We start from the raw sequence: 25,875 nt of genomic DNA, 5'->3' as shown, positions 1-25,875 counted from the left end.
TAAGATTACTCCTAGATAAGGTAAATTTAATTCCCAGGTGGTCAGCTTGTCCTTCACTATGGAAAAAGAGACAGTGACATTATGACTAAAGTAAATTACATGATTCAGCAGAAAAGTATGAAGAAATATGTGCACTTTTCTATAAGTGGACATGGCAAGATAGATAACCGTTGGACAGCTACTCAATGTTGAAAATCCTGTTTAACTTTTAAAACAAAGCTGGGTTTCATCGTCTGGTTACTGCTGAGCTCTAAGGGACTATGGGGAAAATTTTTCTTTTGCATTCCCTCGCAATATGCTTACTGCAATATTTGCTGGTGTATTTTGTAGACAGTCACAAATGTTGATTTAAAATTTACACATTTAAATAACCTCGGTAAAAACGTGTTTATTATTAACTCTTTGGTGCAAAAAAAATTATCTAAAAATGATTTATTCACTGCATGTTTATGTCTGTTTGTGTAAGTTTGGGAGGGAACTTCACATGAAAATGGCAAAAGTTTTGCGCGGGAACGCAAAAGAAAAAAAAAATCCCCATGTCCCCTAAAGGGCTCCGTAGGTTACTGACCCTGGAGTGTGAAAGCTCATTAAAAGAACCAATCACAATTAGGAGGTTCGACGCAAACGTATTTTTTCACTTTTATTATTCACAAATGAAGAAGACATTGAAGAATGAAAAACCTTCCCAGAAGCGATGGCCTACCAAATTACTCCAAGACTCAAATTTGCATAAAAACGTCTCTGCAGTATAATGTTGAGGATACAGATTGAGGGAGATGTTCTGTGTCCTGGCAACATAAACTTCAGGAAGATGCATCCTGGTTCATCATACATAGACCTAACAGCATTTCAAAATAAGAGCATCATCCAGACAGTCAAACATGGTGATTGTCTGGGACTACTTTTCTGCTTCAAAACCTGGACAACTTGCCATAAATGATGGAACCATGAATCCTGCTCTCTTGCAGGAAACATTGAAGGAGAAAGTTGTCCATGCTCAAACACCCTCAAATTGAGCCGAAATAAAGACGTTTTTCTGATTAGACTGGACCAAAATTCCTCCGCCATGATGCAAATGACTCATTGGCAGTTATTGCAAACACTGTTTTACCTCAATGAATCACTAATCCTGCCTTGTAGTCCGGGCCTAAGGAAACATGAACCAAAAACTATAGGAGGAATATCCAATAATAACTAAAAACAGACAAAACCTAAATTCAAAACATTACAGAAAATGCAGATCCTGACAAGGATGTGAAAACTCAAATAACTAAGACTTTAGTGCACTACTTTCAAAAAGACTTTAAATCTATTGGGAAATCATGTTTGTGTTTGTGTGGTGCCATTTCCCCTAAGCATTAACTGCTGCCTGTTATTCTGATGCATGAATATCACGTGGAAGTAGAGTTTGTTCAAATTTATTACATTGTGCTGAGCTGGAAATACACACTTTTTCTGCTGCCACACTTTCCTCTCCTGCATAAAACCACAAATCAGATTCAGACTTTGGCCACAGTATGCCTTTCTAATTAAGAAGCTTTATTCTTTAAACGGCAGAACTCTCTTGGGATAATGAAGTGCTCAGTCATGGAAAGAAAATGAAATCCCAATGCACTTATATGGTGCTTTGTGAATGAGAAAAAAAGCACGAAAGCAGCTCCAGATGGAACAAGCCTGCGAATTAGGTGGAGCTATGGGGACCATGAAGCTAGATTTGAAAATTTGACAAACATTATGTCCTCTTGATAGAAGGTGATGTTCAAAAGCAAAAACAAAAATTGTAATATATAGAGACGGTGTAAGAGCCAGTTAATGGGGAATTCATATAGAATAATAAGTTAGATTAAAAATGTATAAATATGCTTAATTTAATTTAAAGAAATTCATGATGAGTATATTTTCTGGAATGTATAACTTCGTTAATGTAAAGGGATACTTTTATTGTGAAAGGTAATTTTGGCTTCCACTACGTAATGCATAACATTAATATTGCCCGTATGCACGTTTGAGGGCAGATTGCAGTTGGATACGGTGGAAGCAACACAATTTTTTGACCGATCTGTACCGAGCCTTTCGTTTTTTCTGTAAGTGAACTTTTGGAGTTCTTTAAGTAAACATCATAAAAGAAGACTTGGTTTCAGTCGAGTGATTCAAATATTTGTTGCTAGACAAACTGCAAAGGTGGTACAACGAACTTTTGGGATGCAGAGTGCCACTACAGACGGTACCCAGCACTTTTCCAAAATCTTAAAACAAAGTCTTGACCCTAAAAAGTCAGTTTGTTCCTTCTGGGAATTCATATATACTTCTAGGCAAATTCTTTATCACTTTCATGTTTTCACATTGATTATATATTTTTTCAAAAGACAAAACTTTATATTTTTCTACACTTTACACTACAGCTCAAACACTTTACACTACAGCTAGACTCACACAATCACAAACACAGATTCATATCTTCATACACTAATCACTAGGCAACTTAAAGTTTAGTGCCTTGTCCAGGGGCATTCAGCAAAGCACAGGTATGGTAAAAATGCATGCACACCTATGACATACATTTTCTTTTCCACCACATCCCAGAGGTGCTCTGTTAGATTGAAATCTGATTATTTCAATCTAACATATTGAAATCATTGACTTACAGCTATCACATCTTAATGGTGAGCAAAAAGGTTTTGGTGGATTTGAGTTTGTTCAGTCAGTGACAATACTTGTGTAGGTTGTGGTGTTGCTCAGCGGCCACTTCGTCCAAACTATGAAAACCCTGACAGTGAACCTCTGAGTTTGAGAGCCGCTAACTGAAACATACATTCTGCGGAGGGGGTCCACAAGAAAAATGCTAAATTATTTTCTAATAAAGTTGCTGAGCTGAGAGCTGTAAGGAAAAGAAAAATTTATATAAATTTTTTGATGACAGCACATGTACAAAGGAAAGGAATAACAAAATATATATTTATGCTTTTATTTTTTATTATGTCAGTTTTGGTCCTCCACATAAAGCAGTCTCAAAATGAAAGAAAGCATTATTAACTTTTTACTTAAACCTGACCATTTTTACATTCAGAGCAAATATCTGAAGCTGTGTCTAATAACTGCAGCACATGATGGCATCTTTGCATGATTAATATGTGGATCTGAAGGAGTTTGTATCTTTACCAGTGTAGCAATTATTGTGCAGAATGATGTAGATTACTGACTTGTCCCTTGGTTATAAAACTGTATGTTACAACAAAGGAGAAGAGATAGAAAAAGAAGTATGTAAACAACCAGTATATTTCAATGCATGTGTATGGATGTCGCATTTCTTGATTTGTAAAGTAAAACCTCATACAAGGAGCATGAGTATTCAGATAAGTTAAAGATGAAACACTGTGAGAATGGTTTGCTTCCTAAGGAGACATCAGAACAAATGTCATCATAAATGTGTTGTCAAAGGTGAGATTTCAGGGCATGATGTGTGAAAAATGGAGAAAGCAAAGACCACAGGAATCTGTTTTAAAAGATAAACCTCAGACCAGCTGCAAAGCGCCTCTCTGGAGATTCAAGAGTGTGAAGCTGCAGTGCAAGATTTGCTCTCAGTGAACTGAGCAGCTTACAGTTTTAAGCATTAATTGAATTATTGGCTGCAGTTAAAGACATTGCCTGTATTTACATTTTTTAACATGTAGGTCTACTTTCTCCTGTTTTTCTTTGTGCCTATTAACTCTACTAGTAACACCTCTAACCATTTTAAACATTTGGCTTAAATATGAACTCTTTTGAACATTATACATGAAGGCAGTGCAGAGTCACCACAGTCACACAGCAACTCCACAGGCACTATGAAGTTTTAACATCATCCTACTATGACTGTCATAAGACCTGTACAGACTGCAGCTTTTCTGAGAAATCCTTGTCACCAGATAGTTAAACCATCTGCAGTAGCATTCTGCAGCAGTCCAGCTGACTGATGTGGCACTCTGCTAATTTGATTTGTTTGACCCTGGATAGCAGAGCCCTGTCCATTTTCCAAATGACTCGTCCTGTTGTTACAAATGACATCTATTTGTCTGTAGTTTGTTGCTAATTACTGCAAGGCCTTTAAAATGTGTCCACAAGACTCACCGAGCGTAGACTGTCTGGAAATGATTCTTCTATTTCAAAGGCTTGTGTAAAAAATAGTGTCAGGAAACATCTGGACAGTGACGTCCACAATCACAAACACATGATTGATAAGTGGAAGGTAAATGAGGCATTGTTTTAAAAAGTGCGGTAAACATTTGTATTCAGTCCCCTTTATTCTGAATAAAATTCTGTGAAAATCGACTTCAGAGATGATCTAATTAAGTGAAAAAAATCACATTAGAGCCAGCAAATATTTTAAACTAAAGTGGACCTTCCAGCAGAACAACAAACCTAAACAGGCTGCAAGGGAACAGTTCAGATCAAAGCATCAAGTTTCAAACTTTCGGGGCATCTTTCAAAGCTTTTTAACTCTTTCGAAGTTATAATAATGTCCACTTGATGGACATTAAATATAGTTTGAATCTCAGAATAAATGAAGCTGTTCTGCAAAGGCCTCAGAGGTTTGTTAGAGAACATTAGTAAAGACCAAACACACAGCAGACATGTCAGGAATAAAGTTATGGAGAAGATTAAAGCAGTTAGGTAATGAAACTTTATCCCATGCCTTTAACATTTCACAAATGCACCTTTTGACCCATCATTTGAAAATGCAAAGTGTTTCACATAACTGCAAACCTACCAAGACATGGCTGCCCACCTAAGCATACAAGCTGTGCATGTAGTCCAGGGGGGGATGATCTGCTAACAGGACGACTACATGTCATGCACTGCCAAATATGGCCTTGTTGAACGAGTCGCGACAGGAAAGATATTATTGAAACGAAGCCATACAAAGTTTTTTTTTTTTTGTTTTTTTTTAACAAGCGGGGACATCAAACCTCAGGAAGAAGGCAAAATGACATTTTCAGCATTTTGGTCTGCATGCAAAACATGTGAAGTGGAAAACTAATACAATGCTTCTCTTCAAAGCATTGTAGAGACAATGAAGCTGGTCATACTTGATGGAAAGATGTATGGAGCTAAATACAGAGAAATTCTTGAAAAAAATCACGTTAGAGCCAGCAAAAATTTTAAACTAAAGTAGACATTCGCCTTCCAGCAGAACAACAAACCTAAACAGGCTGCAAGGGAACAGTTTGGATCAAAACATCGCGTTTCAACCTGTTAGGGCACCTTTCAAAGCTTTTTAACTCTTTCGAAGTTATAATAATGTCCATTTGATGTTATTCTGCAGTAAAACAATGTGTTGTCTGCTCCAGAAAGAACAAATATGAACTTTGACTTCATGCTGTATGCGTTCTGTTCTGTGTGCGTCTGTCAGAGGCCTGATGAGGAAGTGGTTGTGGACCAGGGAGGAACCAGCTCAGTGATGAACATTCACTATGAGAAAGAGGAGCTGGAAGGTGAGAACTATTTACATTTGGAAAATTGCATTGAAATGTCTGGTGGTCGTCTCTACCTGGGGGTATGCATTGGTTTTTCTTTGTGGTTCTTCTGGCAGATTGTTCTATAAATAAAGATACCATACACAGGCATTTTCATGTCTGGGAAAACAAATTCATTTGTTCAGAGAAGCAAAAAAAAGCATAGTGGCTCTGATTTCAACTTATAAACTGCATTTTTTTTCCTCCCACACTTTCTAGAGGAATACAGTACCACTTCATTCTTTGTGTTACTGGAACACAGAGATAATGTGTCATTTTACATAATTTAGAACAGAAGGGAGGATTTCCGGTCCTCGTTTCCTCAGGACTCAGCTGAAAACACTCGAGCCAGAACTGTTTGCCACCTCAGCCTGCGACCCAATCAGGCCCAATTTGTTTATTAGTAATGCTTATGTTTGCACATAACCACAAAATTGTTTTATATCACATAAATATCAAAATGAGAAGAACAGCAATATTAGACTAAATTATTATGGACTATGGATCTCCTTTCTTTGTGGAGCTTCAGGTCAAAGCATAGATGTGGGAGTGACTGTGTTTTACATTGTTCTTCTAATCTGTTCTCTCTCTTTATCCAGTCCTGACCTGGTCTTTGGTGGTTTTTGAACACCCATTTGGAGAAATCAACTGTGAAGAGCTCGTTTAAACAAGTGTGCTTAAGCTAAACTCCTTAGTGTAAAACTAAAAGCAGAGATATATTTCACAAACAGGCTGCAGTTTGGCTGCATCTTAATAAATTAATTTGTTGACTCAGCCACATCTCTAATCTAGCGAGTCCAAATGAAGCTGACTCACACATGCAGCTCTTGATTCCACTCATCCTCCTCTTGCCGTGTTTAGTTTCCCGTTTTCTCTCTTGTTCAGCTCCATTCAGCTCTGTTTAGCTTTATTTATGTGATGCTCATTCACAATAACTAGCCTTGTACAAAATGGGTCCATTGTAGATCCAATTACATGCTGTCCAATTCAGCCGTTTTAGTCATCACAGTGCAACCACAAACTATTTTGTTGGAATTTTGAAAGGTGAAAAAATAGAAATAGATAGTTTTCCAATATCTTCTAATATCTGCACCTTCATTTTTACAAGCATATGAATTGTTGAATTTAAACACAGTGGGAAATAGAATGTTACATGCACTTGTAAAAATGGCCAAAAAGTCACACTTATAAAGACAAACTTTGTAGTTTGAGCTGCATTAGGGAAAGACTTCATCTCAAGACTCTTCCTTTGACACCAGTTGTGGAATACTGTCAGATATTATCAGCTACACCATCTACTAACGCCAATAATGTGTAAAAAAGGGAATATAAAAACCAAAGGGGTATTCTTCATTTTCTAATTCTGTTGAGATATCTGATAGGCAAAGGTAAAACCATGGAGTCAGTCTCAAACTTTTTGCAGCCTATATCTCTCTTTTTTTAAGAGGTGTCCTGTATTTAACTCGTTTGTTTGACGGCCCAAAAACTGACTGGACTTCCTGTCCACACTGAAGAAACGTCATGTGGCTTTCTGTTAGCATTAGCTTTCTTCTTGTCATTTGCCCATAAAGGTGAGATGTATGGAGAGCTTCACATATCTGTCAACAACTTCTCCCACCTCTGAACCTCAGCCAGAGTTAACTTTGGCCTGTATGCTGGTTCTCTGACTGATGGTCTCCTTGCCAAGCCTGTCAATTTATAGAAGCCGTGTCGAATTCCTAACACTAGCAGGTAAAAATCTTTTAGTAAACGTTAATAAAATCTTCACCTCTCCCTTTAGGACACAGGACTCTGTTTGTGGGGGTTCGGATGCCGAGGCAGAGCCATCGGCACCACAAACCCCACGGATCCCGCCACCGCAAGAAAGATAAAAGGGCAGGAAGCATCACGACACAACAGAGCGAGGACAGTGAGGCAGCTGGCAGCAGTCATGGTAACACACACCACCACACACACTCCATCAATATAAAAGATCTGTGAACCTTTTTACTGTTTTGTATGACTCGTACAGTTACACGTATGCATGTATGCACAGGCTCCTCCCACTGAGATCAATGCTGCTGATTTTCGTCACATGGTTGTATGACCACTACACTTCAGGCAACAATTGACAGGCCACTAATGACCCAATTAGGAACAGGATTGGATTTCTATGTTGAGTCTTTTGTGAAAGTGAATGTGCTGCCATCTAAAGGCATGAAATACGTAAGAGACTGTGTTCTCTTTGAGAACAAAACTTCACCTTTACATCCCTCTTTCCTCCCTCACTCATATTCTTTCACTCCATTAGACACACCGTCCCAGCGGGTCCAGTTCATCCTGGGCACAGAGGAGGATGCCGAGCACGTGTCCCATGAGCTGTTCACCGAGCTGGATGAGATCTGTGTGAAGGAAGGCAAAGATGCCGAGTGGAAGGAAACAGCCAGGTCAGGAAGTCTCCGCTGGGAGAAGCTGAAAACAGAGCCTGTAATAAAGCGTCTCACTGCAGGGCTGGCAGAACGAGATCTATACATGTACAGCTGGTTATTACATATACAGCTCAGGGAATCATTTATTGCTCAAGGTGAGAAGATGAATTGCACAAAAACTGCTATACTTTCAAAGGGAGCAGAATCTCAGATTTACATGCTAATGTCAAGCCTTTAAGCCCCTCTAAAATAATTGTGCAAATCTTCTGATACGATATTGAAAATGGGAGAGGGAAAGTAACCTCTCCTTACAGTTTGCTGCTGGTAATAATCTGGTCTGCACTGATCAAACTTTCAAGAATAAAATAAAAACAAGCCAACTTTGAACGTAGGATAAAGCCTCCTGAATCTAAATGTGTCACAATCCAGTCAAATAATTTTAGCAATGTGGACAAAATGTTCGATGCTCTACTAGTCATTATGTGTTTTAAGGAGAACCCAAGTGCAGAGAAATTTTTCAAGCAGAATGCTTAAATAGATCATAAACAATGGATAATTTACAGCAGGAAAAAGCAGGAAGAGACAAGACATGGAGCAAAGACGGTGAAATAATGGAGGTATCACAAAGAATAACAGAAAGGCCCAGTGGAGAACAACAACACTGAAATGTTACATAAACACTGATGAGTGGCGAATGACAGGGGAACCAGAGGAGCTAATCAGAGAGACGTGGGGAAGAGGAGATGGACAGCAGGTGTGCTGAGAAGCAGGCTGACAAGAGGAAAGGAGAAAGATCAAGGGAGAAGAAACAAGGGAGGAAAGAATAATGTGAGAAACTACAATCTGGAGCACAAAGGGGCAAGACAGATGAATAAAATAATTAAAACAACTGAATAAACTAAAATGGCAAGTGTTAAGAAATTATCAAAACAAATGATAAACCAGGTTCAAACACCTACACATCGAGATATTACTTTTGGAGTTTTTGGTTTTATTGTCTGGTTTTTCATTTAAGAAAATCAGGTCTGATGCAAAACCCTAAATGACTAATTAGCTGAAATCACTTCATTTCTCTTATATAGCACCAATTCAACAAATCCATGTCACACACATCAATAAAATAATAGAGACAGATTCAAAGTTAGTTACATACAGTTTAGGCCTCGTTATAAAACAATTAAAGTTTATTATTGAAATTGGTAAAACATTTATTATCTAAGGAAACCCAGCTGACTGCATCAAAATAAAATCACAACTTGTCCCAGTAATTATTGTGATAAGTGATTATATTTTTGTTTTGTTTTCAATAATGCAAGTTCACTCTCTCAAACACCTATAAACTTTAATTTAGTAACAAACTTAACACTGCAAATGGAAGATATTTCAACAAAAAACTACAAATAAACCAGAAATAAAAGCCACACGCAACCAAAAACATAAATAAAATGAAGTATGGTGTGTAAGCAAAATTTCCCTTCAAAATATTAATCATCAGAATGGAAATGATTCACTTCATCATGTGATTAATTGATTCTTTGCTTATTGTGACAGGCTTACAAGTCACTGAGCATTTACGTCTCCTGAATGAACATGAGCAGCTCTGCAGCAATCCCTGAGCATGTATCGTTACGAGGTAGAAACCTCCGGCAGAACCAGGTTAACCCTGAGCGGCCATCTGGGGTTTTAACAGAACAAATAGACAAATAAAAAGAAACACAGAAGCAGTGATCTAGAAGTACTTTCATTGTTAAACAAAAGTGGAGTTGATGGTAGCAGTAAAACTAAAGCAGCCAAAAGCTTCTCTCGTACATCATCTTCCTTGAATCCAGATTCAATTCAGTATTCAGTCCAGTTTGTTTATATAGTGCTACTTTAAATAAAATATTAACACCATTCAAGGGTTAAAATGGAAATATTTAAACTGGATTCTATTGAGGTAAAGCTCTTGATCTGCTGTTTGTTTTTATGTTGCAGGTGGCTGAAGTTTGAGGAGGATGTGGAGGACGGTGGAGAGCGGTGGAGCAAGCCTTACGTTGCTACACTTTCCCTTCACAGCTTATTTGAGCTGCGCAGCTGCATCATCAATGGCAGCGTGCTGCTAGACATGCGAGCCGACTCCATTGAGGAGATAGCAGGTGAGAAATTTCCTCTTCACATGTAAACCAGCATCTCAACTTCAGAATGCTAAAAGAAGACACATGAAAAATGATCGTGGATGTTGCAAAAAGTCAGTTTTCATTGTAATAATGGACAACATGCGTTTATATGTGCTTTGCTGGAACTTTCCTTTTGTAGAAATGAGACTTATTGATATAAACCGGGACACCAATACATTCAACAAGCTCTTTAGTTCAAGATTGAAAAAAATTATAGCTAACATTAAAGTTTTGCATAAACTGGACATGACCATAGGAAATATTCTAACTTTTGTTCATAGAGGTTATAATTGAGCTGATCCACATTAATGGCTCTGTACCTAAATATTTTAACTGAATTCATATAAAACATGAACTAATTGCCATTCATTAATGTTTTTTTTACAAATACAGTAAAAAAAAGAGGCTAAGATCAATAACTCTTTTTGCTTTTTGTTAGTTTGTAATGTTTGTTGCATATACACTAATTGGTGAAAAAAAAATGTTATGATGTCATAATTAGCACATCAATAAGGGTGTCATGTAACATTTACATTTTGAACATTTGAAAGTTCAATTCCTTTTGTTTTTTTCTCTCCAGGTTTGTCTTTCTCACATAATTTTTTTTCTTCTATTTACATAATCTCCTGCTTTAGATGCCAGACACCAAAATCAGAAATAATTTGGACAGAAAACATTTTCATTCCACTATAAAGTTAGTGTTCCTATTTGACCAAATACTGTCAAAGACAAATGTCATTTGTGTTGTTATTTTGGCTTAACTTAATTTGTACAATGACCAGCTAGCACTGGTGCCTGCAAACCCACAACCTGTTCTCTCCCCCTGCCTGCAGAAGGCTCTTGCAGAGTACAAGCAGAAATGAACTGCAGAAACAAATGAGTATAATCTATCATTTTCACAGTTAGATCATAAGCCTTGAGTTTAAAGCAAAGGAAGGAGGCATACTCTATCAGTTATGGGTCCTTTACAGAGGCTTGTATATGTGTAATATTTTTTTCCACAACTTTTTCTTGCTTAAATAAGTTTTTCCTTAAAGTTTCTCATGTTAGATTTTATTCACTCCAACACAGGCAGTGACTTAAAGTTTGTCATGTTAAGAAAAGCATTTTGAAGTTGGAGTTCTTCAAGAATGTTATTGTCACTCACAGGGGCGCAACTACATATTTTTGGATGCGAACATATCCCGTGTTTTGTTTTGGACATTATTATTACACTTATTGTTGAGATGTGTGTGTCTATCAGACATTATAGCAATACGGAATAAATCGCGTCCCGTATTGGACAACAACCACCTGTCATTGTAGGCTAGCTTAAGAAAAACTGAATATTTACAACTCTCTTGCTGATACACTTACATTTCTTACCTTCTGTCTTTCAACCACTTTGAAAAGCTTTTCTTCGTCTCTCCAACATCTTTATCCTTCCCCCTCTTCCGTTTTCTGTTTTGGGCCCCGGAGTTTTTTCTGCGCCCCATCTTTAGCTCCCTGTTGTTGAAGCATTACTACAAATTTAAAAGAAAACAAAACGCGCCTCAGCCGCTGCCCAAGCTGCCTGTATGGGAGGGGGGCGCCTAATCAGTGCTGTTCCTCTGTTATTGATCATTTCATACACAAACAGCTGTTAAGTACATAAAATGCTGACTACATATAAAAAAAAATCCCCACATCGTTTTTGCGCCCCCTCTAGTGCAGCGCCCCTATGCGTTGCATACACTGCATAGCCACCTTTGTTAAATGTTAAATGCATTTTTACACCATGCTAAACATAGTCTTGCCTTAGGTAAAAGTAAAGCTTAAACTGTTTTTTTGTATTCATGCTTTTATCTTTATTTTGCTTTCTAATCTAATTTCTAAACAGATAATAAGAGTTGATTTTATTAACTTTTCATCATAATTCTTGAAGTTACACATTGAAATGGAGAAACAAAGAGCAAGAAAACAACAGACTTCTTCATAACATAAGGCAAGGCAATTTTAGCTTTAGTTTTAGTCAATACACATAACCCTGCAACATTTAAAGCTTCCTGGGCTTACTGCATGCAGGCTTTATTGTGTTGCTCTGTTGTCATTGTCCTTATTAAAGAGGCTGATAAAGTATCACTGAGGTCAGCTCATTATTGCTGATCTTAAAGTGTGCTCAGAATAAATTCACTTACTGCACACAAAATTTGTGTGAGAGAATCTCTTAGTGGCTGTGGGTAAAGAAAGGAAGCAGACTAATGCACAGCCTTGTGCTGACTAAACAAGTCAGCTTGAAAGGACAAGTAAGACACAGACAGAAGCTGTTCTTCTTCAGGTCCATATTGTCTCATATGTCAGCAGCATTGATTCAGGTTCAGCAGCACTGTGCTCTTAGCACAGACAGATAGCCAGATGTATGAGAACACTGGTGTAACACAGAAATTGGAAAAAGATTGGTGAAGTTATACTATTGCAACATTTCTTGTACAATTTAATATTTTTTCAACTTTTACATTTCAGTTGTTTATGAGCTAAAAGTTCATAATTGGTTATACTGTAATTCATGTTAATTTCTGGAATCAAGGAATGTATAAATATATAAAAATATCTAAATGCAGTGAAAGTGGAAGAAGTGTGGTCTTACTTTTGGAACAGTCTTCTTATGGTGATGTAAAGAAAGGAGAAAAAGGACAGGAGAAATGTTGTGGGGACTGTAAATTGGAGGACTAGCCAACTGGAACTGCACACAGAGATTTAAAAGCACAAAATAAGTCCACATACGGTTTTGACAATGTTTCTGTCAAAATGTTAATCCAAGAGCATCATCTGTCAAACTGTGTTCCTCTGACACAGTTACTTAAAGTTAAGTAACAACATTGCAAGTTGTTTGTTAGAATTTCATCTGCATAGATGATCATTTTAGAAGAAATGCTCCTTTGCATCCTTTTCCATGTGACAACACATCCATTCAACAAACTGCTATTAAAAAAAAACTTATTATTATAAGTCTATTATCTGTTTACAGTCATAATCCATTGCAGTTGTTTAGAGAGTGCCATAACAGATTCTAGATAGTCAGCCATATGAAATTGTGTATTTCATCCTTGGGGTGCAACTTAAAAAACTAATTTTGTGTCAGAAATTGACATTTTAAAAGTAACTTTTTGATTTGAAAACAATTAAAGGGCTAATTGTGAAGATTTCAGGCTCTAAAATATGATGTCAGACCTTGCCCAAGGACACTAAAGCAGTCATGTTTAGCAAACTAGATAAATATTATTTAATCAAGTCCTAACTGCTTTTGCTTACAAGCCCAGTGTGAGTCTCAAATTGTGTTGCAGACATGGTTCTGGATCACCAGGAGGCCTCGCACGAACTGGATGACACCGTCAGAGTTAGGGTGCGTGAGGCTCTGCTGAAGAGACATCATCACCAAAACGAGAAGAAGAAAAACCTGATTCCCATGGTACGCTCCATCACCGAGGGAGCACGCAAACAGTCTGAGCCTCAACTAGTAGGTACGGCTCATCACACACTCATCAGTGGGGAGCGGTTTTAATTTTGCAGGACTAAAGCAACAGACACACAAGTTACATTGTTTTGAAAAAGTGTTCACACCCCTTGAATGTTTTCACGTTTCGTCACATTACAACCACACACTGCATGGAGTGTTTGTGGACAACAATTTTTAAGTCTTGCCACGACTCTCAGCTTGGTTTAGGGTTGGACTTTGACTGTTACATTTCATTCTCTAAAAGGTTTTCATCTAGGATTATTGTGTGTTTAGCTCCATCGCATTAAATCCTGCCAGTTTCATTATCCCTACTGAAGAAAGGCGTTCCCACAGCATGGTGCTGATGGAAGTGAGTACAGGGAGGTGTGCAGTGTTTTGCCCAGCTTGTGGCGACCTTTGGATGGTACTTTTTATGGCTTCCTTACACACTGGTGGACTGTAATTACCACTAATGTCACTTCTGAAGCCACAGAATCCTCTTCAAGCAGTAACCCTCCAGTACTTCATTGCTTCCAAGATTGAAGAAATTGGCAACATTCTGTCATCAGAGAAATCTAACTTTTAGAGATTTTTTTCACATTTTGTTCTTGGAATGATATTTTCTCTGATTCAGCTGTGTTTTCTGTGAATCATATACATGCACACCCACACCTTACCATCCATTAGGGTCCGCCACGTCTCCCCAGCCTCCTCTGCCGATGGAACCAGCCAAGAACGGTGCTGGACAGGACAGCAGTCAAGTGGACCTCAGTAAGGTAAACAGACCGGCTGAGGATTTCTCATTCACTTCATTAATATGGATGAGTAATGGAAAATATATGATTTGTTATTAAAAAATATTCACATGTTCATCTCCATACAGATTACAGTATCGCGATTAGCTGCAAAATATGTTTGCACCTTTTACCTCTAGTCATGAAGGTGGATATTTTAAATCTATGCTTCATTTTGGTAGTTTTCTCTTTTTCCTCCTACAGGTTGACCTGCACTTTATGAAGAAGATTCCAGAGGGCGCCGAGGCCTCAAATGTGCTGGTTGGTGTTCTGGACTTCCTGGAGAGGCCCATTGTTGCGTTTGTACGCCTTTCCCCCGCTGTTCTTCTCACTGGACTCACTGAGGTTCCCATCCCCACCAGGTAGACAGCCACAGGCCCTGCTGGAAATTTATGTTAATTCAGCTTTCAAGGGAGAGTTTATGAAGTATGGTTTATCTGCTGGTCCAAATCAGATTCCTCTTTATCCTTCTGGGCCCTGATGGAAAAGCTCAGCAGTACCACGAAATTGGACGTTCGATGGCGACCATTATGACGGATGAGGTAAGAGACCTTTCAGATCTAAAGAACTATTCACTCTATTGAACTTTTTAGCAGTTTTTGCAATGTAATCACAATTTGTGTTCTCTTTTCTTTTTGTTTTTTAGGGGAATGTTTTGCACCAGATTATATTTTTGAGTATCATAGCAAAACTGAGTAAATATAAATGCATGCCAGTTTTTTTTATTACTATTATTTTCACCAGTTTTTTTTTTATTATTATTATTTTCCCTTCATCATCACTGTAATGCACTACTTTGTGTTGGTACATTACAAAGGAAAATGAAAAAGTTAGAGGTGTGAAAAACCTTGCAGCTTCTGAACCAGCAATGATAGAAAAACTGAGCATCTTTCCTGCAACGTTTTTCTTTAATTATTTAATTTCTCATTGGTTCAGATCTTCCACAACGTAGCGTACAAGGCAAAGGACAGAAGCGACTTGCTAGCAGGGATAGATGAGTTTCTAGACCAGGTGACTGTCCTGCCACCAGGAGAGTGGGACCCTTCCATCCGAATAGAGCCCCCAAAGAACGTCCCCTCTCAGGTAATCCAGTTACTCATCTTACTTTTCAGCCCTGGATTTTAACCACATCAGATTCACTTAAAGTTATTTATGTAATGTGTGCAACTTGTTTTTTGCTTGCTTTTGACCTGCAGGAGAAGCGGAAAATGCCCGGAGTCCCCAACGGCACAGCCTTGCAAGAAGAAGAACCACAACATGCTGAACACCACGGGCCAGAGCTGCAGAGGACAGGAAGGTAAGCAGCTGACCAGTCAGGTTTGTTACAGAGACTTGTTGCTCTTTTCAAATTATGATTAATTTGGATGATTCTGACTGAATGTGTAAACCTTTTATACAGAATGCTTGTTGTTTTGTTTTTTTTAGCATTTTGCTTCTTGTTTTAAGTTGCTGCTATGGGCAAAAACAAAATTTCTGAGGAAATGAGATGGGACAATATTGAGGGCATAAAGAGGATTAAAGCACTTTTCAGATACTTTTTAAAAGGTTTTGTATTTTCCTTCTGCTTGATAATTATGCACCACTTCATATAGATCAATCACACAGAAACCCAATGAAATACATTGAAGTGTGTGGCCACAATCTGTAAAACATTCGCAGGGCCGTGTATGTCACCTATTAGCTCCTCAAAAAATGTTTCTTAAAGATTTTGTGGCACTAGTGACCTTTATTCATCAGTAGTTTGACATGGAGAAGGGCAGAGACATGCAGTAAATGACCGGGGGTCAGGAAATGAACCCAGAGCAGCTGTGTCAAGGACCACAGCCTATAACCTACAACCTATAAATATGCAGCATCTGCTCAACCACTGAGCCATATGGTGCCCTATTCTGTACTTTTTTAAAAAGACTGGTGATTATTTACCTTGCTTTCTTTGGTTTGTTTTTAAAAAGTGGCAATACATTTCCCATCCTCATACATACTTGTTTTCTCTCTAAATGAACAACCTGTCATCAGGTTGTTCGGCGGCCTCATACTGGACATTAAGAGGAAAGCTCCTTTCTATGTGAGTGACTTCAAGGACGGCATAAGCCTCCAGTGTGTGGCCTCCTTCCTCTTCCTCTACTGCGCCTGCATGTCTCCTGTCATCACTTTTGGAGGACTGCTGGGGGAAGCGACTGAAGGACGTATTGTAAGAGTAAAACCATATTTACATCACTATACAGTGCCGTTTGTTCTTATTATGTGTGAGTGAAGACGAATCAAACACAATGCAATACCACCACCTGTTTCAGAGCGCCATAGAGTCGTTATTTGGTGCATCGATGACTGGAGTAGCCTACTCTCTGTTCGCTGGGCAGCCTCTCACCATTCTGGGCAGCACAGGTCCTGTACTGGTTTTTGAGAAGATACTCTTCAAATTCTGCAAGTATGTTCAGAAATTAAACAACTCCTTTGCTGACTAATCGGGCCTTCCTCATCCTCCTCTGACCCCTGTCTCTCTTTTCCTTCTCAGGGACTACAACCTGTCATATTTGTCTCTCCGGGCTTGCATTGGCCTGTGGACAGCACTGCTGTGTTTTATGTTAGTGGCCACAGATGCTAGCTCCCTGGTTTGCTACATCACTCGGTTCACTGAGGAGGCATTCGCTGCCCTCATCTGCCTCATCTTCATCTATGAGGCCTTGGAGAAACTGTTCCACTTGGGGGAACTGTACCCCTTCAATGCAAAGAGTGAGCTGGACAAACTCACACTAGCATAGTGAGTAAACGGCTTCTTATTTTTTCCCTCTGTGTATTTGTAACTTATTTGCATCTTTTTTCTAAACCCTTGTAGGAACAAAAAGAAAACTAAATGGAACCCAAACATATTTGTTTAGTCAGCCAGCAAATGTTAATTTCCCTGTTTTGTGTCCATCTCTGTGTAGCTGCAGGTGTTCACAGCCTGATAATCCCAGTAATAAAACCTTGGAGCTGTGGAGCGAGAGAAACGTCACAGTCTCGGTTGTACCCTGGGAAAACCTGACTGTCAAGGTTATTTCATTACATCTATATACTTTCCATTCATTCATCCCTGCATGCTGTGATTTTGATTGTCCAAAATGAAGCAAAAAACACATATAATCCTGCCACTATTTTATTTGTTTGTGTTTTTAATAAACAATTCACATTTAAAGAGGAAAGTATGTTAGTTTTACAAGTTTACAGTCTCAAAGTCTTTTATCAGATACTTAACTTTACCTTCAAATCATTTTTGCATTCATTGAGCATCATTGAGAGGAAAACCTATTTGTTTTTGTTCATTATCATTTGAAGCTATATGCTGTTTGCTAAGAAATGACCAAATAACATTCTAACTTTATTTTGTTTGGCGTTTTAAAGAGAGAAATAAGCTACGCTTTGTCCTGTTGAACTCTAGTTCAATACTATTGAGCTCCGTCCAGTGCTTTGGGTTTTGAATAACAAAAAAGAATTATAAATATTAGCTTTGATGACCAACAGCAATCTGTGACCAAAGACGAGAAAATGAGGGAAGATAAGTAACTTAGTGCGTCCTCTAAAAAATACCTAGAAAAAGATACAGTCACGTTGTCACCAAGGCATGTCATTAACTTTTCAGTCAATATGTAGCTCGCCTACAAGGTACCTGGGTTTTTTCCTTAAAGACCTTTCCTTCCAGGATTTCACTGTTCAGAGCCTGAGGCAAAACCTTTTGTTGTTTATATTTCTTTGCTTCAGAATGTTTTGTTTTGTTTTGTTTGGTTTTTTTCAACAAAGCCTCACCTTCACTTTAGTAGTTAATCTCTCTGAAGGACATCTGTAAGGCTGACATTTCTAGCATTTCTTGACAACACAAAGGTGTTTGTTATTTTCAGCAACATTTAATTACTTTGTTTTTATATTCTTTTACCCAATCAGCTCAGATAAAGGGTTCTCCGTGTTGATTTTTACTTGAGTCTGGGCTGAAATCTGTCTGTGTCCCCACAGGAGTGTATGAGCCTGCAAGGACACTTTGTTGGGACAGCATGTGGACACCACGGTCCCTTCACCCCAGATGTTCTCTTCTGGTCCATCATCTTGTTTTTTTCAACATTCTTCATGTCGGCCTTCCTCAAGCAATTTAAGACAAGTCGTTATTTCCCCACCAAGGTACCCCACCAACTTGTTGATGTATGATGGTTGGCAGGATCATGGTGTGAGAATGTTTTTTTTTTATTCTTAGCAGGGACCCGTCAAAGTTGATAGGAAGATGAATGGAAGCAAATAGAGTAAATAAACGGAAGAAATATCTGAGATTAGGCTGGAGGTTTAACTTCCAGCAGGCGAACGACCCTAAACATACAGCCAGAGATGCAATGAAAGCGTTGTGATCAAAGCATACTCCTGAGTTAGAATGACCTAGTCAAAGTCTAGACCAAGTCCCAAACTTGGAAAATTACTATTTATTGCCATTTTTCAAAGTAGAATGGAAATATTGTTCTCTAGATGTTTGAATCTGACAGAGGTGTACCTCAACAGATTCATAGGTGTAATTGTACCAAATCAACACCGGAGTAGAAAATCAAGCAGTTGGTTGTATTGAATTTTATTTTGGAGTATTAGAGAAAAGAGGGCCAAACACAAACACATGTAATGTTTTTGCAATTTGTATTTGTACAAAATGTGGAAAATCATGAATAGTTGTGCTTTCTTTTCATATTTTCTTTTCATTTTACTCCATGTTGTCAGTCACATGAAATTCTGAAAAACATTTTGTGGTCGACGAAATGTGTAGTGATTGAAGGGATATGAATACTTTAGGACGGCAAAATAGTTTGAGATTGTTTACGTTCAACCTTAATTGAGTTCATAGTAACAGAAGTCTAAGTGCATCAATCTGTCGCTCCTAGGTGCGGTCTATGATCAGTGACTTTGCAGTGTTTCTTACGATTGTTGTCATGGTCCTGCTCGACTTTGCCATTGGAGTGCCATCCCAAAAGCTGAAGGTGCCAAGCAAATTCCAGGTAATTCCAGAGAAATACACAAGAAATGCATGTTTTATATTTGCAAAAGGCAAACTTTGCTTTTCATCTAAACAATATGTAAGTGCAGATGAAAAGTTGTTAAAGTAAAGAAAAGTTGGAAGTAAGCAAAATTCACCTTACCTCCAACATTGTTCCCAGTTTTCAACGCATATTTGTGAGCTAAATAAGGACAACTTGTTGCAGGGAAATAGCAATACAAATATCAACGTGCGCACCTCTGCTCTTTTTCTGCAGCCTACCAGAGATGATCGAGGTTGGTTGATCAATCCAATCGGGCGCAACCCCTGGTGGACAGCCCTGGTCGCATCTATTCCCGCTCTTCTCTGCACCATCCTCATCTTCATGGACCAACAGATAACTGCTGTCATCATCAACCGCAAGGAGCACAAACTACTGGCAAGAGGAAAATTGAAGAAAATAAAAATACTGCTTCAGGCTTGGATTCTCAACCCATATCTGACCTGCTTTTTGTTTTGCAGAAAGGCTGTGGGTACCATTTAGACCTGCTGATGGTGGGGGTGATGCTGGCTGTGTGCTCCATCATGGGATTGCCTTGGTTCGTGGCAGCCACTGTGCTGTCCATCTCTCATGTCAACAGCCTGAAACTGGAGTCGGAGAGCGCAGCTCCAGGAGAGCAGCCACGCTTCCTGGGCATCAGAGAGCAGCGGCTCACAGGCCTGATGATCTTCCTGCTCATGGGATGCTCCGTGTTCATGACTGGAGCCCTGCAGGTGGGTCACAATCACACTTCAGGTTTGAAGTGTGATTGAAATGGAAGGATGGAAAAGCGGCTACACTTGACTTGACTGTGATTGACTAGAAAACTTGCCTGTTATGTGCCAAAGTTATTTATTATATCAACAATTTATGTTCTGAAAATATTTAATGGCATTTCTTGCTGCGCTAATAAAGTCACAGGTCTAATAAAGTGTAACTCTAACGTTTTTCCTGTTTCAGTTTATTCCTATGCCTGTATTGTACGGAGTTTTTCTTTACATGGGAGCATCTTCCTTAAAAGGCATTCAGGTAAAACTATATTTCTTTATGAGTATCACATCTATGAGAGCTTTTTTTTGCTCTTCAGAGTAGTAAAGTTTGTTTAATGATACTTACTTACAAAAAGTAACTCGAAGATTTCCATCTCAATTTTCCTATAAAAATGTCATACCTAAAAGTGTGTTCAGCTGTTTTTCTGCCCAGTTCAACTAATTTGACTTTTCTACTGCGCCCTGCCATCACATTAATATGTTTTGCCATTTAAGTCAGGGAGGCTGTGAAAATTCATTAAAAAGACAATCACTCCAGATTATTTTGCTGCTTTCTCAAGAACAACAGCAAGTGAAATGTTTATGCACAATCATTATCTGCATTTCAGCTAAGGGCTTTTAATGATGCATTACAATAGTTTTTATTAAAGGTTGAATGGGTTTGGTTTCAGTTTTTAGCACAGTTTGCACATTTTCAGTAAAATGTAGGTTGGGAGTTCTCTTCAACATTTGATTCAAAGGCACTTAAAGAATAAAATCTGGGTTAGATTAATAATATTTGGGTACAAACAGACTTGCAAATATTCCAATAATAATACAATAAACACATCCAAACTGTTTTTGCATAACATTAATGTTTTCATTATGAATATCTGTGGTCTGTGCTTAAACATGTCTCTGTTTCATCTCTTAATGTCAGATGATTATTTTCAGATTGAGGAAGGTTTTTCTTCCCTTGGACATCATCCACTGACATTATGCAGTCTGTTTCTCACTTTGAGGTGTCACAGACACTGTGATTCCCACTGATAAACCTCATGCCAAGCCTGAGGCACTTGTGAATTTCTTTTAAATTTATGCAAGTAGCACACTGCTTGCATTGGGATTTTAGGAGGCTGGCTCTGTTTGTCTTGATTAGTCCTGTAAATGTTCCTCTGCCAGTCTTTCTTTGGTCGTGTATTTTCCATGGTTAGAAACATCCCATTATTCCAAAACCAAAGCTTTCTGGATTGTTTGCTAAATTTTTCATTCCACATTAGCTCTTTCTTATTTTGTCATCTCAGTTTCACTGTATTCACAAAGACTGTCAACTGTACCGACGTCTAGACTTTAATTGGATTATTCTAGCTCATTAAAAGTTTCTTTTTTAACCATCGCATTGTAGCTCTGGTTGTGTGCTTAGGGTCCTTATTTTTCTGGAAGATAAACCTTGAAAACAAGTCTCAGGTCTTCCAAGCTTAAGATTATCCCATCTTTAGCTCCATCCATCTTCTCATAAACTCTGACAACTTCCCGGTCTCTGTTGAAGAAAATCAACCCATAGCATAATGCTGCCTCTCCCGTTTCACAAAAATGTAGAAAACCTTGTATAATTTTCCTGGCGCTTCATAATTATGTGCTACTTTGTCTTGGTCTGTCACATTAAATTTAAAAAAGATTTAAGTTTTTTGTGATAATAAAACAAAATAAGATGTGTGAATGGCACTGCGTATACATGGCGTTTGGCAGTTTTTGTATGTCATGGGTCTTTTGTGACTGAATTTTCAATTTAGGATTTGTGTGTTTTAGTTGTTTTAAAAAGGAAATTACCAGCGTGTAATCTTGCAGATGTTGGGATTCACATCTCTCATATAGTCTGCATTTCACCATTGTTAATCGTTCTGTAGTGTTCTTCCCCTGCACTTGCTGATTATTTTTACTTTTAACCTTCTCCACCTGTGTTTTGACTGTTTTCGTCTCAGTTCTTTGACCGCCTACAACTTTTTGGTATGCCAGCAAAGCACCAGCCAGATTTCATCTACCTGAGACACGTCCCTTTGAGAAAGGTGCATCTGTTCACTGTGACTCAGCTCACCTGTCTGGTTCTACTCTGGGTCATTAAGACCTCCCCTGCTGCGATCATCTTCCCCATGATGGTAATTATCTTCACTGAACAAAAACACTTAATTTGTTCTTCCACTTTCTCTCTAGTCAGGATCTGTTTTACTCCTGTTCCTGCAGGTCCTGGCTCTGGTTTTTATCCGGAAGCTGCTGGACTTGTGCTTCTCGAAACGAGAGCTGAGCTACCTCGATGACTTAATGCCTGAGTGGAAGAAGAAAAACCTGGATGACGCTTCCAAAAAATTGGAAGAGGTAATCTAAGTGGGGAAAAAAAATCTTCAAGGGTCTTGTTCACCTTAAACCATTTAAAGTTAATTCTTCTTATGCATGGCCGCACCTGTCTTTGTATCATGCAGGAATCGCAAGAAATGCTGAGCTTGAAAAGAGATGAATCAGCTACTGTTCAGATTACTATGGAGGGAAGCAGAATTGTTCAAAAAGCACATGATCCCAAGTGAGACACACACACGCACACACACGATGAATATGGACTTGATTAATAGGATTATTAGAGATTTGTCACTTTCCCATCCGTCTTCTTGCATGCCTGTGTTTTTTATTATCTGGTGTGTGGGGCTCTGTCTTCATGTTCCCCCGGTGAATCCTGTATATTCCTCTAATTCCTCTCCTCAATTTGACCCTTTTTCCTCCTCCTGCTCCTCAGGTGTGATCCCTCTGATATTAACATATCTGATGAAATGTCTAAAACCACTGTGTGGAAATCCCTCAACTCCAATCAAAAGGACATTCGTCCTTTGGCTGCTAAAAAGGCAAGACCATGCCCTCCTTCATCCCTCATCCCTACCTGGAGGAAATAATCTTGCTGCACGCTGTCATCTTCTGCTTTTTTGATGATTTGCTGTTTGATCTGTTTCATTGTAGTCAGCTTGCTTGTCCGGTGTGCTGCTTTGACTCTGTGTTTGTGTGCTTCATCCTGCAGGATTGAAGGGATCACGTTCATTGATGAGTGAAGACATTCAGCTGAGTCACCTTGCTGTAGTTCTGGACCACCGGAGGCCACAGGTTGACCAAACCAAAACAGCTTCTTCAGAAAACAACTGCATCAGCCACAAACATACAGAGAAAGTCAACTGAGCTGTACACACGTGTACTTGTGTCTGTTTGAGGTTTGTAGATATAATAGAGATTCAAGCCTTTTCCCCATACTCTAAATTTAACTGATATACACAAAGAATCACAAAGCTGATATTTTCACACTTAAACTCGTAGCAAAACATAATATTCTATTACTGTATCCGTCCAGCACATTACAGCCCAATAATGTAATTTTCCTGATACATCTGAGAGGATGATGGTGAGACAAACATAAAAAGACAAGGCCAGGAAAGAAAAGATATCCAAGGCAATGACAGAATGATACATACAGTTAAAGGCACTACACAGTAGTGTATTATTTTCACCAACAAATGTAAATCGACAATAAAAAACGCAAAAAGTGCTGAATTATAGATTTCCACTGCAAATTTTAGACTTCATAAAACATTGCATTTTACAAAATGCAATGTTTTATGAAGCACCCTTTGGAAATAAAGTGATAATTTTGCCTTGGGTTGATGACATCACAAGAGGTACAAGACTGGCAGAAGGGCCAAATGAGCTATCATTTTGGTGGGAAACGTTCAGTAAAATAGAAAAAATTAGGAAAATACAAACAGACTGGGGTTAGTTGCCTTGTGCCTTTTGTGATGTCACCAGAACCTACAACACAAGAGCCAAAAATCCCCAAAAAACTGACCATAAAACATTATTAGTTAAGAAATTATATCTAGAGATTGATTGACTGAGTGATTGATCAATCAATTTTTCTGGTTTGAAGCTTTAAGAGACAACAAAGATAGGTAGGAGCGTGAAGAGATACACTTCAGTATTACCTAAATTATCCCCATATTATCAACGTTTTAAAAAGGGAAACTTTCAGTACAGCTTTTAAAGGGGCAGTGCCATGTATTTTCCAGGCACATTTTACAGAAAATCAAGTATCTATGATAATTTCAGTTGCTATAAAAATGATGTATATCAGATATGACTGAAAAGAAATTTTGGTAATCTCCTACATAAACACAACTTAGCCAGAAACATATTTAAGCCCTAGAAAAATAACTGGATGACCTCTGGTTGACCTTGAAATTGATCTGCTCAAAGTGTACACGGCTTTCATTCACTATGTGACCACACTGGAAACATTCTTCCCAAATTTGGGAACTCATTCAACAAATCACAATAATAACTCAATCCAACTTCCGTTTGTAGAAATACGCAACTAAAACAAACTTTGCTCTTTGTTTTCAGTCAAAACAATTCAAAGCCAGATCATTCAATCTGCTATGATCACTGTCCTTTTCTTCTTTATTGTTGTCATTTAATTGGTAGATTTTAAAATGTTTTTAAATGTTGAAACTGAAAGGTGCCAAAGGTAAAAAGCCACCTCAGTGCTACCAATTCAACTTATTTTTTAATTCTCATCTTTTCCCTTTTATTGCCTTTTTAATAGTGACTATGTAGGTTGGAGGATGTTCTGCACAATGTCTTGTCATGTATTTTATTTTATTTTCATTTGAACTCAGACAAGATTATGAATGCATCAAAAAGGGACTTTAGATGGAGTCAGGTCCCCTGTTGTTTTTAAAGGTGTGTGATTTTTTATTTTTTTTAATGCGCTTCAGGATATTTTGAGCAATAATTTAGTCTTAGTTTTGACCTCAATTGGCCAAAACTCAGTTTTTGATTTATTTTATGAGTGCTGTCTTGGTTTTCCCATTTTTGGTGTTCTCATCTTTTTTCCTGTAAGAAGTTAGATACAAAAAAAAACCCAACGTTTTTTAGTTGAAAGAGGATAAAACACCAGCTGCACAGAGATAAGAGGCCTTTCTGCTTCTGTTGCATTTGTTTCAGGATGTCCTGAAACATTTAAAACTTAGATAATACAATTTGACCTAAATGTCTGTTTTTTTATTATTAGTACATTTATATTCGAAATTTATTAATTAACTTTATTTAAGCTATGTTCCCCCAATTTAGCCTATATTACTGGCACCTTAAGAGACGCAGATAGATTATTGGTGGAAACAATAATCTACAGTAATACTTATTTATGTGCACTTTCTGTAGATAGACGATATATTTATTCTCTTATGATATTCTGAGCAGATTATTTTACAAAAAATACAGCTCTTTATTTTTAGATGTGAAATGATATGTTATTCTTTATATTTTATGTATATTCTGTAACAAGAAAGAGGAGAGAGAGGCTGAGGAAAGCGCGTATCTGTCTAATGGAGATCAAAAATAACAGCTGAGAAAAATGGAAGCTTTACTTTTCTCTACAGTGCCTTGCAAAACACAAACTTACATCTTAGGTGACACAGCAACACAAAGTAATGCATAATTATATAGTGGAACAAAGAGACAAATTGTTGCAATGTTTTCTTTTACAATTTCACGGCTGAGAAGTGGGACTTGTGACTGTATCCAGCCCTTTTTACGAACTACCTCTGAAAAAATCAGTGTGTAATTGCCTTTAGGAGTCAACTAACTAAATGCCATAGATAAGGATGCCATCCATCCATCCACCCATTTTCTAACACCCTTGTCCCTAGTGGGATCGGGAGGGGTGCTGGTGCCCATCTGCAGCGAACATTTCGGGCGAAATCCTGGACAGG

General features: G+C 38.2%; 1 protein-coding gene across 2 annotated transcripts in view; it reads left to right on the top strand.

Moving 5' to 3' along the window:
- LOC102229904 (electroneutral sodium bicarbonate exchanger 1-like) overlaps nucleotides 1–24,187 on the top strand; it is a 34,371-nt gene extending 10,184 nt beyond the window's left edge. The window contains exons 2-25 of one of the 2 annotated variants that reach the window (XM_023325182.1): nucleotides 5,390–5,471; nucleotides 7,273–7,425; nucleotides 7,783–7,918; nucleotides 9,875–10,035; nucleotides 13,359–13,535; nucleotides 14,198–14,286; nucleotides 14,509–14,666; nucleotides 14,759–14,846; nucleotides 15,241–15,387; nucleotides 15,501–15,601; nucleotides 16,321–16,495; nucleotides 16,599–16,732; nucleotides 16,820–17,065; nucleotides 17,232–17,337; nucleotides 18,292–18,453; nucleotides 19,194–19,307; nucleotides 19,563–19,724; nucleotides 19,808–20,059; nucleotides 20,286–20,354; nucleotides 22,057–22,230; nucleotides 22,316–22,447; nucleotides 22,552–22,649; nucleotides 22,860–22,965; nucleotides 23,136–24,187. In XM_023325182.1, the coding sequence (XP_023180950.1) occupies nucleotides 5,390–5,471; nucleotides 7,273–7,425; nucleotides 7,783–7,918; nucleotides 9,875–10,035; nucleotides 13,359–13,535; nucleotides 14,198–14,286; nucleotides 14,509–14,666; nucleotides 14,759–14,846; nucleotides 15,241–15,387; nucleotides 15,501–15,601; nucleotides 16,321–16,495; nucleotides 16,599–16,732; nucleotides 16,820–17,065; nucleotides 17,232–17,337; nucleotides 18,292–18,453; nucleotides 19,194–19,307; nucleotides 19,563–19,724; nucleotides 19,808–20,059; nucleotides 20,286–20,354; nucleotides 22,057–22,230; nucleotides 22,316–22,447; nucleotides 22,552–22,649; nucleotides 22,860–22,965; nucleotides 23,136–23,141 (3,228 nt within the window). In that variant the 3' untranslated portion in view covers nucleotides 23,142–24,187. The remainder of the gene's footprint in view (nucleotides 1–5,389; nucleotides 5,472–7,272; nucleotides 7,426–7,782; nucleotides 7,919–9,874; nucleotides 10,036–13,358; nucleotides 13,536–14,197; nucleotides 14,287–14,508; nucleotides 14,667–14,758; nucleotides 14,847–15,240; nucleotides 15,388–15,500; nucleotides 15,602–16,320; nucleotides 16,496–16,598; nucleotides 16,733–16,819; nucleotides 17,066–17,231; nucleotides 17,338–18,291; nucleotides 18,454–19,193; nucleotides 19,308–19,562; nucleotides 19,725–19,807; nucleotides 20,060–20,285; nucleotides 20,355–22,056; nucleotides 22,231–22,315; nucleotides 22,448–22,551; nucleotides 22,650–22,859; nucleotides 22,966–23,135) is intronic. The other variant, XM_023325184.1, reaches the window with a different exon arrangement.
- The last annotated feature ends 1,688 nt before the right edge of the window (nucleotides 24,188–25,875 follow it).

This window comes from Xiphophorus maculatus, chromosome 20 (assembly GCF_002775205.1).
Source record: "Xiphophorus maculatus strain JP 163 A chromosome 20, X_maculatus-5.0-male, whole genome shotgun sequence".
Lineage (NCBI taxonomy): Eukaryota > Metazoa > Chordata > Actinopteri > Cyprinodontiformes > Poeciliidae > Xiphophorus > Xiphophorus maculatus.
Note: the sequence above shows the minus strand (reverse complement) of the source record. Positions and strands in the feature narration are given on the sequence as shown.